The following is a 15,054-nucleotide window of genomic DNA, read 5'->3' as shown; positions in this document are numbered from 1 at the left end:
TGGCCTGTAGACGACAAACAAACAAATACTAGAAATGGGCGTGGCTCTGCCCCTGGGGGTCGGGCATGCACCAAAAACAATAGGGATCTTCCTTGGGGTATAAGGAATAAGTATACCAAGTTTGAAGAAAATCCAGTAAGAATTGCGCCCTGTAGGCGACACAAAGACACACGAAAAGAAAATGGGCGTGGCTCTGCCCCTGGGGGTTGGGCATGCACCCCAAACGATAGGGATGTTCCTTAGGGTACAAAGAATGTGTATGCAAAGTTTCAAGATTATTAGTTAAGAAATGTGGCCTGTAGACGACAAACAAACAAATACTAGAAATGGGCGTGGCTCTGCCCCGGGGGGTCGGGCATGCACCAAAAACAATAGGGATCTTCCTTGGGGTATAAGGAATAAGTATACCAAGTTTGAAGAAAATCCATGAAGAATTGCGCCCTGTAGGCGAACCACAGACACACACACACACACACACACATACATACATACACACACACACACACACACACACACAGGGGCGACGGCATAATACGTTCACATTATGAATGTGGACGTATAAAAAGGACCACCTACTGTGAAATACCTTAGAGATATGTGACAGCCATATTTGATGAAATATGTAAGTGTCTTTTACCCGACATTGAAAAAACTAAGTCAAGGTCCGTTTTAGATTAAATTAAAATGAAATGGGGGGGGTTAACGTCCCACTTTTCTGACACGACAAGGCTAGCAACGATGGGAATGTGCCATACAGCGTGCTATGAGGGAAATTTTGCCTGGAAAGCGTCGCTACGACCTAGTATTATATCAAATTCCAACTACCAAAGGGTTCTTTTATGTGTAAGAGACATTGTTTTTTTGTCCCATTCGAATGACTATTCATTGTCTTTTGCCAGAACCTCTATTCCACACCATTGACAAGGGGGAATCAAACTGGAAAATCCATATGTACTTTTGATCTAAGATGAAAACCTCAGATTTTCGTACCATCCAAACGACTAGACAGCTGTCCTTGTCAGGCCCTCCGTCCTGCATCACTGACAAGTGGGAACCACGCTAGAAAATCTGGATGAACTTTCTCGGCCAATGCAGGGAACCTCCAGGCTAGCGAGCCAGCGTCTTACCCACTAAGCCACTGTGACCCCCATTTTGCATAGAGGTTTTTTAGCAATTTGTGACCACCAGTGGACCCAGAGAAAACCCACAACGTCAGGCTGTTGTCACCTACAAACCAGGTATCTAAACCACACCACTCGACTCTATGACAGACCTTCTGATCTAAAGTGCAAACGCCCCTCCCCTCGCCTCTAACAACTGTCAAAGAGACAAAATTCGGTGTGTGATATATTAGTGACGTTGGGTCAAACATGTTCCAGATAATTTTTGAAAGTATAATTGAAATATGTGATCAACAACGATTTCCTGAAAAAAAAAAATAAATAAATAAATAAAAACGTCTTTCTAAGATAACTCGTTGTCCATTTAGTTTTGTGACTGTATCTGAAAACAAGGAATCACATCTGTAAAAGAATTCAAAATCTATAAATTCAGAATTCAAGACAATGAAAGCACTAGCAGGATAACCTTGAATAAAAGAACCTAAATCTAATAAAAGAAGATTACAAACCAGAGAAAATGAACTAAATTCCAAACACAACAAGCCAACAGTGAGGCTGATGTCCCCCGCTGAAATCCCGAAATAAATAGATGACATATATTAATTAATTGCATGTTTATCTTTTTCAAAAGTATCCAGCAATCAAACTGATTATTAAGTATACATTAAGTTTCATCACTCTCTATCAGATAGAATCAAAATAAACAAGGCATTGACCTAATAAACACATACACCAAGTTTGAACATTCTAGCTCAATTAAAAGTTATCGTGTCCCAAAGCATCAACCAATCAAATTGCTTATCTCTGCTTACCCTAAGCGGAAAATGCTCATCTTCGAACTCCATCAAGGCATTGACCTAATCAACACATACACCAAGTTTGAACATTCTAGCCCAATTAGGAAGAGAGTTATCGTGTCCCAAAGCATCAACCAATCAAATTGCTTATCTCTGCTTACCCTAAGCGGAAAATGCTCATCTTCGAACTCCATCAAGGCATTGACCTAATAAACACATACACCAAGTTTGAACATTCTAGCTCAATTAGGAAGAGAGTTATTGTGTCCCAAAAAGTGTGACGGACAGACAGACGGACAGACAGACAGACGGACGAACCCATTTTAATAGTCCCCTGCTTTCTTCGAAAGGCGGGGGACAAAAAATAAAAAGTATGAAATTGACACAAAATTTGTCCAAGACATTACTATTAATACATGTGTACATATCCGTGGATTTACTGTCAAGTTGAAATGTAAATTCTTTATTTTTGTTTAGATTTAAACTGATTCTGTATCTCAACTCTCTCAACAAACCATAATTTAATAAACATTACTCAATAAGGGAGTAAAACAGGGTTTAACATCCACTTGACACATACTGGGTAATTTTGGGACTAACATATGGTTCAATTTTATTTCATTAATACGCTTGAGCGCAGGAGTCTTTAGCTGTAGCTGTGGGAGGAAAGTAAAGGACCCAGAGAAAACCCATGAGGTTGGACTGGGAACCTTAATCCTTGTCAGCGGGGAATCGAAACCACTTGACTCAATGATGGACCTTGTGATCTACAGCCCACACAATAAAGGAGAGAGAGAGAGAGATAGAGAGAGAGAGATATGGGGTTTAACGTACTCTCGACACAAACTAGGTCATTTCGGGACTAACATATGGTTTAATTTTATTTCAATAATTCACTTGCGCGTAGGGGTCTTTAGCAGTGGGAGGAAAATGGAAGACCCGGAGAGAAAACTCACGAGATTGGAAGGTGACCCTACTCCTTATCACGTACAACCGGGGATTCGAAACCACACCAGTTGACTCAATGACAGGCCTTATGATACAGCACGCATGTGCTAACCATTCGGCCACCCAACCCCCCTTAACAAAGGAAGCCTAATAGTCTAAATATATAAAATAAAAAATCATTTATATGATATCACTAAAATTTATAATTTGGTTTATGACTGTTTACAACGTAAAACTTATATGAATACATGCAGGCTTATTTCATGAATACATGCTGGCTTATTTCACCTATCACAATTCTAACTATGACTACAATTTACCATGCTAGCTACCATATAAAAGGGCAGTCCTAGGTTTCAAAACACATGGTATATAAAGTTTATTTAAGTACCAAATGTGACAATAAATTGCATTTATACCTTTTCAGAAAATTTCAAATCAAAATATTGAGCTATTCAGAATTGATCGTGAGATTTGCTTAATGGCAAAAATGTGAACAACTTGGTTATTTAGAAACTTTCACAGCATGTAATTTGTGATCCTAATGCCAACCTTTCATGATAGGGGATGAAAAACAAAATATTACGTAAATAAAAATAAACATGAAAGGTTGGACCCATAAAAAAAAAAGTATCCATTTTCTCAGAATGAACTAGTAAATATGGCAACCAAAAATATATAATTGATCCTTTATCAATATCATAAAAAAACAAAGGTTTAATTTTAAAAAAATTCACAAAAAAACCCAGAAAAAAATATATAAAGCAAGTTTGGGTGGCAGGGTGTGACCAACACTTCACTACAACAATGTTATAAATAAGAGTTATCTACCTTGTCTGGTAATTTACTACTGGCTATAACGTGTAGTGTGGTTATTTTATTGTTGCGTTGCTAATACAATACAAAAATCGTGTGAGTATAATATAAACACAATCTGATTAAAACACAGATCTTATTTCGTTTCTTTTTTTTTACAGTTCAAAATTTCGTTTTCCTTGTCTTTGTGTTCTTGATAATGTGAGGGATTAGCCAATGAAACGGTCTGTTAAGGCGAGCTTTTGGAGTGAGGTGCACGGAACTGTGGGTAATCCACAAGTAACATCAATGCTGATTGGTTTATCAAATGTCTGACATCATAGGGTCAAAAGCTACTCCTAACCTGGGCTAATGAAGACGGTCATACGCCATACAGTATGCTATGAGGGAAATTTTGCCCGGGCAGCGGCGCTACGGCCTACTCTTATATCGAATTTCAACTGCCAAGGGATCTTTAACATGCACGCCAATGTGTACACGGGACCTTGGTTTTTCATCCCATCCGAACGACTAGACAGCTGACAAGGGGAACCCACGCCGGGAAATTGGGATGAACTTTTTCGGCCTTCGAAAGTATAAAAAAACGAAACGAAACGAAATATGGATCTATATTTTAATCAGGTTGATAGAAACATAAATATAAGTAATATCAAAATTTAAATGTGAGTAATTTGTATTGAAACCAGCGGCTGCCAGGCAGGGTACGCCCACATTTTGCAAGAGATGGATAGAGAACAAGCTAAAAACCTAAAACAAGTAATTTGTATTGAAAAAAAATGTGAGTATAGTATAACACAACAATTGCTGGTAATATCAAAATAATGTGAAAAATATTGAAATAAAATATGTGTAATGTCAAAACAATGTGATATATATCAAATTATGTGAGTGATCACAACAAAGTTTAAAGTTAAAGTATGAAATATTATGAAGAATATCCAAATATTATGAGTATGGATATGAAAAAATATCAAAATAATTTTTAAAAAAATCAAAATAATTAAAAAAAAAATCAAAATACTATGAGTACTTTAGAGCTGATCAATGAGCTCTAGTTGCTAATAATATTTATACAATTTTAATGCATAAAATTTTATGTTGAATACAGATTAATGGGTGGCGAGAGACCAGTTAATGTTATTCTAAGTTGGCTTGAAGAACTTCAACCCCAAAGTGAAATAAAAGCAACCCATTAGGTGAATATAGTAATTAGTGTTGGGAGTGCTCTATGCAAAAGGAAATATCTGTCAACAATGCTTTTCCTGGTCATTTATTCATTCATCCATTTCTCTTTCTTTCACAATGTATATTAAAAAATTTATAACTTACTCTCGGTCCTCCGTTGGCTACACACACGGACATTGACCTTCTCGTTTCTGTAATAAAAAATCCCCAAGAGATCATAATAATAAGCAATAACTTTCCCCATACAAAGAGAGAGAGATAGAGGGAGAGAGGGGGGGGGGGGGGCAGAAGGGGGGGGGGGCAGAAGAGAGAGTTTAATATCCATTAAAGACAAACTTTATAATAGGATTGAAACAACTTCACTTGACACAATGACAGACCTTATGATCTAGAGTTTAAGCATTAGATTACTGGGATATACTGGTATATAGTCAACCCATACATGAATCTTCTATATCTATAAATTACTACATAAATAGCTCTTCATATTCAACAAAAAGTATTTTAGCCTTGAAAATAATTTTAAAAAATAGTGTGTAATACATTTTTACTACAAAATCTATATCTGCAAATAAAAGAGTACAGTCTAAGACACAAAGAGGCTGACAAAACAGATACAACTAAACAGACACGATACATAGCGGTTGACAGACAAGATACATAGCGGCTGACAGACAAGATACATAACGGCTGACAGACAAGGATACAGCCAAGATCCATAGAGGCTGACAGACAAGATACAAAGACTATAGAGGCTGACAGATAAGATACATAGGGGCTGACAAACAAGATACATAGGGGCTGACAGACAAGATATCATTATTTAAAGACGGGTTATGTAAGATTATATCAACAGCTGACAGTTCTCACTATAATAAGTTAAAGAAAAGGGAATAGAGTGAAAATTTCAATCAAATTACTTTATTCTGAGCGAAGTTATGAATGTCAAAAGTTTAATTAAGAATTGGGTAGTCTTGATTTTCATTGCTACCATTGTTACGATAAAAAAAAAAATGTCTCGATTATCCATTTTTGAATTAAATTATCAAATGGTGATCGTATTTCAATCTCTACCATCTGATAATCTAGAGAGTTAAATTAATAGGGAGAGAGAGGGAAATGGGGTTTAACATGCACTCGACACAAACTAGGTCATTTCGGGACTAACATATGGTTCAATTTTATTTCAATAATTCGCTGGCGCATAGGGGTGTTTAGCAGTGGGAGGAAACCAGAGGACCCGGAGAAACCCACAAGGATGGACAGGCGACCCTACTCCTTGTCATGTACAACCGGGGAATCAAAACCACGCCAGCTGACTCAATGGCAGATCTTATGATACAGAGCGCACGTGCTAACCATTCGGCCATCCCCCCTCCCCCACCTATTGAAAGGATAAATATGCATAATAATACAAAACTCATTAAGTCTATAGAATGACCATATTACCACATACGTGTTACTCGTAAATACCCTGGATATATCAATAATTTCATGCTTATTAGATCTATTATTTTACACAGTAAGTTTTGAAAATGATCCTTTTACCAAATAACACAATTAAACAACCACATGTGAAATCTGGTAGAAACATTGCAGTGTATTAACACAATTAAACATACATTATGCAAGAGCTAAATCTGCCTATTGCAGGTCTTTTTCTAGGTCTGAAATGTTATCTAAACTATTAATTAAGACATTAATTAACTTATCCAGACTATAATCAACTCCCGATGCCATTGCTAGCCTCCAATATTTACTGGATTTGAATACATTTTGTGATGGATGATTTGACGTCAAAATGGATAATCAAGACTATTTTTTATTGTACCGACTTCAAAAATGATGAGCGAGACTAGGCCTAAAATTCAATTGCCAATATCTCAGTTCAGAGTAGAGCAATATGACTGAAATTTTCAGCATATTCTCTTTACGTTATCTATTTTTTAACTATTAAAGCGAGAACTGCCAGCTCTTTATCTAATCTCTCATAATGCCCCTTTAAATAACGACTTGTGAAATCTGGTCGACATGTTGCAGTTTAATAAACCATAGTAATAAGCATGCCAATTATTAAATGCCACTCAAAAAATAGATTCTTGTCAATTCAAAAATATCACCGTTATTAGGTCAACGATTAAATTCATTATCAGAATTCTCCAAATCATATATTGTCATTCATCTGTACCTTTTTAAAGGCAAAATCAAAAAAAAAAATTGAAACCTACCAGTGGGCGCATCGCCATAGAGAGAACCAAACGGACGATCTTGTAAAACTTTCCTACAAGCAAAATAAACATAAAGAGAAAAAAACTAAATACAACGACCAACTAATTCTAATAATATGATGAAATAAAATAAAATATCTGTGAAATAATTAGTGAAGTCGTGCATTATTGATTTTTAAAAAAAATATTAACGTTTCATAATTGTTTATAAACATATCTTACAATTAGAAACTTGATGCTAAAAGTCGAACTTTTGTAATGAACAGCAAATATAGCCAAACCTTTCACACTGCATGAAATAATATGGAGTTTAACATCCAACTTTTCTGCACAAGAATAGGATAAAATGCATATGGATCCAAAACAATTTAAAAACGATCATTCCTAATTAAAGTTATGGCCATCTGAAGTACAAATGAATATGATTTCATGCAGTCATGTTTAATTTCTTGTAATTGTTGTCGATGTCTCTAGTATAATGCCATTCTATCCAAGAACATCAAGACCAAGTTGGTATCAAACTTTGATTTTTTACGACAAATTACAAACCAAAGAAAATAAATTACTGTTAAGGCCTCAATTTTGTTAAAATTCAGTCATTGACCTATAATTCAATAAAATAGGACTTCAGCTAACACAAGTGCATGGCAGTGATTCCCAACCGGAGGTTTGTGAAAAGGGGACAGGGGGTGGGGGCTTGAAATAAAGATAACCCGGTAATATAAAGTATGGAATTACTAGTATTCTGATAACGAATTTCAGTATAACAGGAATGGTGAACATCTTGCGATGGATGAGTTGATACCACGTTTATCCAAGTGCACCAGGTTTTCATTAGGGTTTATCCGAACATTTAGTGGAAAGTGGTTTAAAGCGTAATACAGGAAAACTGACTGAACAGATTAGGAGTTGATGGGTGGGGGGAGGAGTTGATGGGGGTGGAGAGGAATTGAGTGTCTTTGGAGATTCATTAGATGTCCGCAAGTGGAAAGAGGTTGGGAGTCACTGCCCTGGAGAAATTATACGATATAATAAAGAGCAATCGATAGAAGAAGCATGATGAAAAATATACAGCCAATAAAATATGTAATAAAAGATTATTTTCCTGTACTCTTGTTCTAAACCAGTGATTCTCTACCAGTGTGCTGCAAGATCTTTCTAAGTGTGCAGCGAAATTTTGAACGGCACACTAAGAAAATGTGAAAAGCCATGTGATCCCATAATCCTGAAGCAATGGCCCGAGAAATCCCTCTCCGGCCATTGCTGGATTAGCTTCTGATACTTGCTCTTTTGAGGGAGTGTGTCTATTTCTCCCGTTCAATCAAATCTATCCAAAAGCACAGCAGCATGACTGCCCTTCGTTTAATCTGGGGTCTTTGGACAGTGATTTAAGGTATTAAAAACGGTGAAAGTATTGTTCGTCTCAAAACAGTATTGTTTGCATTATATCCGTGTTGATAGCCTCGTTTGTCACACAATTAGTTTTTCTGCAATATTCTGCTATGCACTGGTTAATTGGGCATAATAAAATCGTGATTCATGACGTAACGTTATGTAAACATATTTGGTCCAATTTGGAGCTCTGTTTAAAGCGTAATGATCTAGTTAAGCAGTTAACTATTGGTTGTTAATCTGACTATTGACCAGTCATAATTTGGAACAAGAATTTTCTTTCTTTACAGCAGTGAGTAGTGGGATTAGCTCTAATCAAACGAAACACTGCGGGGAGTATGCATGATTCATGTTTTTCTTTACTTAGTTTGAGTCAGTCATTCTATGTGTTTATGCATTTAACATAGTAGAAAGACACCCAATCACAGTGTTTAACATCAGAGGTCTATTTCTAGGTGTATTTCAAGTAGAAACACGTCTCCTGATATGATTTAGTTGTTTTGTGTCAATCTCAGTAGAAAGACACTTCATGACAGTATTTTGTGCCATGTGTAGTCATTTCAAGACTAACATATAGTTCAATTTCATTCCAATAATTCGCATGTACGAGGAAATCAGAGGACCCAGAGGAAAACCACAGGGATAGACAGGTGACCCTATTCCTTGTGACGGACAAGCTGGGAATTGAAACAACACCACTTGCCTCAACGACAGACTTTAAGGTGTTAAATAAAATAAGATGTAGGGAACAAAGTATTAATTAGTCAAATCATGATAAAACACCTATCGTCAGGTTAACGAGATTATCGACAATACAAACCTGGCTTCCTCCAACTCTGAATGATCTTTCTCGTAAAGACGTTTCTGATTATCTACATGGACAATCATCACCTCCATCGCACGACACATTCTACGTTCCTAAAATATAACCATATAACAATATTGTTAAAATCAGCCAATGAAAACAGTACACAGTTCTTCTATTGAACAAATCAAATTACTTATCACTCTGCTTAATCAACTCTCGATGCCATCTTATGTGTCCGATTTTCATCAGATTTGAATCTGATCTGCTGTTCAATGCCTGTTGATGATTAACCGCAAAAATGGATAATTGAGAATTTTTTAATTATTGTGACAGTGGTGACAATGACAATTGAGGCTACAGTGATTTTAAAATAACGTTTTCTCGGCTTAGAGTGATTCAATTTGACTGAAATTTTCAGCATATTCCCTTTACATTATCTTGTTTTTGACTATTATAGTGAGAACTGCCAGCTCTTTATCTAATCTTCCATAATGTATTTTTAATAGTTTGTATGCATGTTTAATAAATATCTATATAATAATTTATATAATATTTGACAAAGAAAGACCTGCAATAGCCGTATTCAACTCTTACATAATACATCTTTAGTTCATCTGTTAATTTATAACAGATAAAAAGAGTTATGTCCCCTTGATGTGATAATCTGACAAACCTGTTGTACAGCACCGAGAACTTCCGCTCTACTAGAAACTCGTGCAGCACACTGTTCTAAAACATCGATATGATTTCGGATTTTCGTTATAACTTCTCGAATCTGTGTATCGGAACATAACCGGTTTAACGTCTGAAATAAAACAAATTATCAATTAATAAGAATATTTCTGGGAAATTTATCAGTACAATATTTAGTTGAAGATTTTCACAATAGTAATACCGTTAATTGGTTTTTTTTTGCCACCCAAACTATACACACTGTCCTTGTCAGCCTTGCAGGAGACATGCTTGACAAGTGAGAATCATCTTTTTTCGGCACCATGCTTGGATTTGATCTCAGCACATTCCAATCCAAGAGGGCATTTACCTACCTCTCGACTACCATGACCCCTTAATTTGTGCTCAGGAATGATGAAAATAAATTGTATTACATCAATAATATACAAGAATTGTATACGAAAGGTCAAAGCCGAAAAGACAAAAGCTGTGTTTACAATTAGCTGTGATAAGCATACTGTTCCAGATCACAATTAATTTTCAAGAAATTTCATTGTTTACATTGCTATATTGTAACTAGGTGCAAAGCACTTCACAGAAAAGTTAATTTCAGTCACAGAGAAAATGGTCAAAAGGCCGAACTTCATGACCCAGAGAAAACCCACAAGGTTGGACAGGTCACCCACGAGGTTGGACAGGCGACCCTACTTCTAGTCACGTACAACTGGGGATTCAAAACCACACCAGCTGACTCAATGACAGACCTTATGATACAGCATGCACATGCTAACCATTCGGCCATCCAACCCCCCTTAAACTTAATGGTAACACGTGCAGAAATCTGTACACTATGGTGGTCCAGATACCACGGTTCTCCGTACTTCACAGTTATGATTGACCCAATTAGACTATACAAAATGAACAGTAACATTCACTGCACAGTTGCTGGCACCCTAAAAATTTGTAATATAAACAGGGTTAAAGGCTAATCTACTGAGGGTGGTATCGCGGATGCCCTTGGTTTATTGTAAATAATTTATACATACCTCAACAGCTTCTCTCAAACCATGTAATTCCTGATCTACATTCTGTTCACTGATATCTCGAGCTCGTTCTTGTATTTCTAACCGTTTATCTAATGTCAGTCGATCAGTACGAAACGCCAGAGATAAGGCATTGAATTTATTCTGAAAATATAATACAAAGTTTATTATTGTACGGAATTTATTGGGTTTGTTATCACAGGTGAGACAACAGCATAAATATATCATTTAAATCTTGAATAAAAAATGGAGGCGAGAGAAAAAAAAAGAGAAAGAGGGAGAGAGATAGAGTGAGGGAGACAGACAGATTGAGGGAGAAAGAGGAGAGATTGAGGAGGTAGAGATAGATTAAGAGATAGGGGGGAGAAATAGTGGGAGAGAGAGACAGAAGAGATATAGAGAGAGGGAGAGATTAAGGGAGAGATAAATTGAGAGGGAGAGATAGAGAGAGGGAGAAAGTGGGGGAGAGGAGAAATAGAGAGGGAAAGGAGAGAAATAGCGTGGGGAAATGGGGAGAGATATAGCAAAGGAGAGATAGAAAAAGAGAGAGAAATGGGGTTTAACGTCCACTCGACACAAACTAGGTCATTTCGGGACTAGAGAGAAAGCCTAATTTTAACTCAACACATATAGTCATTATTGCAAATACCCAGTACGTATTTTGTGCATTTTTTCTTATCCAATTAGATTGTTCCATTTTATTTTCTGCATGATTATAATGAGCCAGCTGAGATTTCCCCACTTTTTAACTGTGCTTCCAACATTCGAGTAAACACAGTCGTAGAGTAAAGCTGTTCTTGTGCTATCAGAAAGTTATCCAGGAAGTTTTATTGAGGATTTTCATACGGTGCTTATGACAGTTTTTATTATGACTAGTCTACAGAAAACGTACAATATCAACTACACCTTGTCACCTAACAAACCGGTTATCAAAGTCACACAATTTGACTAAATGATCGACAGTATGATCTGAAGTGTATGAATTCAACCACTCAGCCACCCAACCAATCTCCGTCAATAGATACAACTCATAATTAGAAACTAATGAACAGTTCTTGCCTTTATTCCATTCAACAGTTTTTGAACATTAAAATGACAAAAAATTATAAATTGAGTCTCCAGTACCATAAGTTAACCCCAGTTACCAAGTCTTACAGAGAGAGAGAGAGAGAGAGAGAGAGAGAAATGGGGTTTAACATCCACGCGACAAATCCAGGTCATTTTGGGACTGACATATGGTTCACTTTTTTATTTCAATAATTTCTTTGCGCGTAGGGGTCTTTAGCAGTGGGACACATACAACCGGAGAATCAAAACCACGCCAGACCAATAACAGACCTGATGATACAATGCGCACATGCTAAACATTCGGCCATCCAACCCCCATTTTATTTCATCAAATGGAATGAAGATCATTTTTGTATAATTCTGGGATAGTCAGCATTCAGTGCTGAAGGTTTAACACACTTGCTTGCTATGAATATATCAATGAAAAATAATCGATAAAGACAGCATACCATTCTGACATCATGTAAATAATAATAAGACAGGGGTTGGATAAATCACCTTAAGGCCATCTTTATCTCTGTATAAACAATTTAACCGTTAATCTCTGACCATTTGATTAATTAACTATACCTACTTGACAAATTACCCTGTCATTTAAAACAAATTACATGGACCCTGGCCACATTATTCCCACATTTGATGAAACTATATTACAGCTATTTCTGATTTATCACAGAAAGATTGATTCAAATATGAATAAATTAAGAGATAAATCTGATACCTTACGTTCTGTCGATATTTTGCTAAACCATATTGGGGAGCCACAGGGGCTAAGTGGGTAAGATGTGGGCTATCTAGCCTGGAGGTTGCATGTTCGACCACTGCATTGGGCGAGAAATTTCTTTGGGATTTTCCAACGTTGTTTATCCTTGTCAGTGGTGCAGAACGGAGGGCCTGACAAGGACAGCTGTCTAGTCATTCGGATGGGGCAAAAAAACGAAGTCCCGTGTACACATTGGTGTGCAAGTAATTGATCCCTTGGCAGTTGGAATTCGATATAAGAGTAGGCCATAGTGCCGCTGCCTGGGCAAAATTTCCCTCATAGCACAATGTATGGTGTATGCCCGTCTTCATTAGCCCAGTTTAGGAGTAGAACAGTAGGACGTTAAACCCCATTTCATTTCATTTATTAATTAACAATACTGAGTGAGACACTAATCTGGAGGTTTGATCCCTGTGTTGACAGAGAAAGTTAATCAGAGGATAAAAACCCATGTCTTATGACATGTATACCTATGGCAGTCAATTAAAGATCCCCCGCCCCTCCGACATTTGAAAATTTAAAATAGAATATGCTGGGGTAAATGAATGAAGACCCTTTTATCTCTACTATTATAACTATGTCTATTGAGGACAGAATATGCCTAGACAACAATTTTTTTATATTTCTTCTTTCAAAAATTTCAGACCTTATAACATTCAGTGAATGTCACAAAAAAAAGAGAAAAATCTTGGTGCAGTGACTGGTAATATTAGTAGTATAACATATTAAACGCCCCCGAGGGTAACTTGCAATATTACATGTCTATCAATTACAATAAAACTATTCCATTGTTTATTGAAGGCTTATTTAACAATTTCTTTCAGTTCAAAGCAATCAATTATTTTACGATCTCTCAATTTTCACAAATTTAGTTTAATTTTTCAAGGGTTTAGGTGACAATTGACAAATTGGCTGACAAACTGGAAACTGGTAATTAAACAAGCGAGTTGTCCTTTGTCAGATTTAGAATTGATGAATTCCTGAGCAGTACACATAAAAAGACAACCAGTGGTTGCCAGGCAAGATATGCCCACATTTTGCAAGAGATGGACAGAGAACAAGCTGAACAAAAACGCGATTTTTTTGAACAATCAAAAGCCATAATCAAGCTATGGTCCGATATACATAAATATTGATAGGAGCCGAGTAACGGTTCGATACATGCCGAGTTTGAAAAGAACCAAGATCTTTGGGAGATACACCAATATTTCAAGTTTCGTTAAAATCAGATAAAAATTGTGACCTGTAGAGTGTCCACAAACAAAATGTAAATGGACACACAAACGAACAGGGACGATGACAATATACATTCATGTGAAAATGTGGGCATAAAATAATGTATTAAAAGCAAAACGAAATGTGTAATTCTGTGAGACCCCAACTGTAGATTGCCTACATCAGGGCCTGTTATAATTGTTACAGTTTAAGAATTATAAGTTTTAAAGTGCAATAAAATAAATTATATCACATTGTTACACCAATATAGGGCAGTATTTACTATAAATACCCATATTGGGCATTATGTACTATAAATGCGCATATAGGGCAATATGTACTATAAATAACCATATAGGGCAATATGTAGCATATAAACACCTTACAGGGCAGTATATAGCATAAACACCCATTTTTAAATATCGAATATTATGGAAAATATTGAGTTAGAGACTTAGCTCCTTTAACATCAGGAGAACGACATAAAGAAAGAGTCTATAAAACTCAAGAGTCAAGAAATAGGGATATACGGTTTAGAAACCGGTTGACCGTCTGTGAATAAATCTCTCCACCATTATTTGATTATTGTAATGTAGCAAACATCTATTAGTTAATGGATTTCAATTGAATTTGTTTCTGCTTAAACTACTAAAAGCCTCCAACAACTTAATTATGGACAGAAAATCTGACAAAGACAAAGTACTCAGTACATGCACGTGACAGTGGATTAAAGAAACATTATAGATTATGTAATATTTCAAAACTCCATTGTTTCTCTCATGATTCAAGATCTATTTATATTCAGAATTTCTATGCATTGTGATATAAACAGGGTTTATTATTATATGGGGAAGTTGGATGGCCTGAAATCACATGGTCTGTCATAGAGCATCGTGATATAAACAGGTTTTATCATTTTATGGGGAGGTTGGATGGCCTGTCATAGAGCATCGTGATATAAACAGGGCTTATCATTATTATTATTATTTTATGGGGAG

The 15,054-nt window shown here is 36.2% G+C and overlaps 1 protein-coding gene across 7 annotated transcripts in view; it reads right to left on the bottom strand.

The window, feature by feature from the left end:
• LOC126810366 (inositol 1,4,5-triphosphate receptor associated 1) overlaps positions 1 to 15,054 on the bottom strand; it is a 102,523-nt gene that overhangs the window by 23,021 nt on the left and 64,448 nt on the right. For all 7 annotated transcript variants that reach the window (XM_056098431.1, XM_050535387.2, XM_050535389.2 and 4 more), the window contains 6 exons: positions 11,014 to 11,154; positions 9,969 to 10,100; positions 9,308 to 9,405; positions 7,096 to 7,148; positions 5,012 to 5,058; positions 3,698 to 3,757 (listed from right to left, as the gene is read on the bottom strand). In XM_056098431.1, the coding sequence (XP_055954406.1) occupies positions 3,698 to 3,757; positions 5,012 to 5,058; positions 7,096 to 7,148; positions 9,308 to 9,405; positions 9,969 to 10,100; positions 11,014 to 11,154 (531 nt within the window). The remainder of the gene's footprint in view (positions 1 to 3,697; positions 3,758 to 5,011; positions 5,059 to 7,095; positions 7,149 to 9,307; positions 9,406 to 9,968; positions 10,101 to 11,013; positions 11,155 to 15,054) is intronic.

The sequence above is a fragment of the Patella vulgata genome, chromosome 2 (assembly GCF_932274485.2).
Source record: "Patella vulgata chromosome 2, xgPatVulg1.2, whole genome shotgun sequence".
Classification (NCBI taxonomy): Eukaryota; Metazoa; Mollusca; class Gastropoda; family Patellidae; genus Patella; species Patella vulgata.
This window is presented reverse-complemented; position numbering and strand designations above follow the sequence as displayed.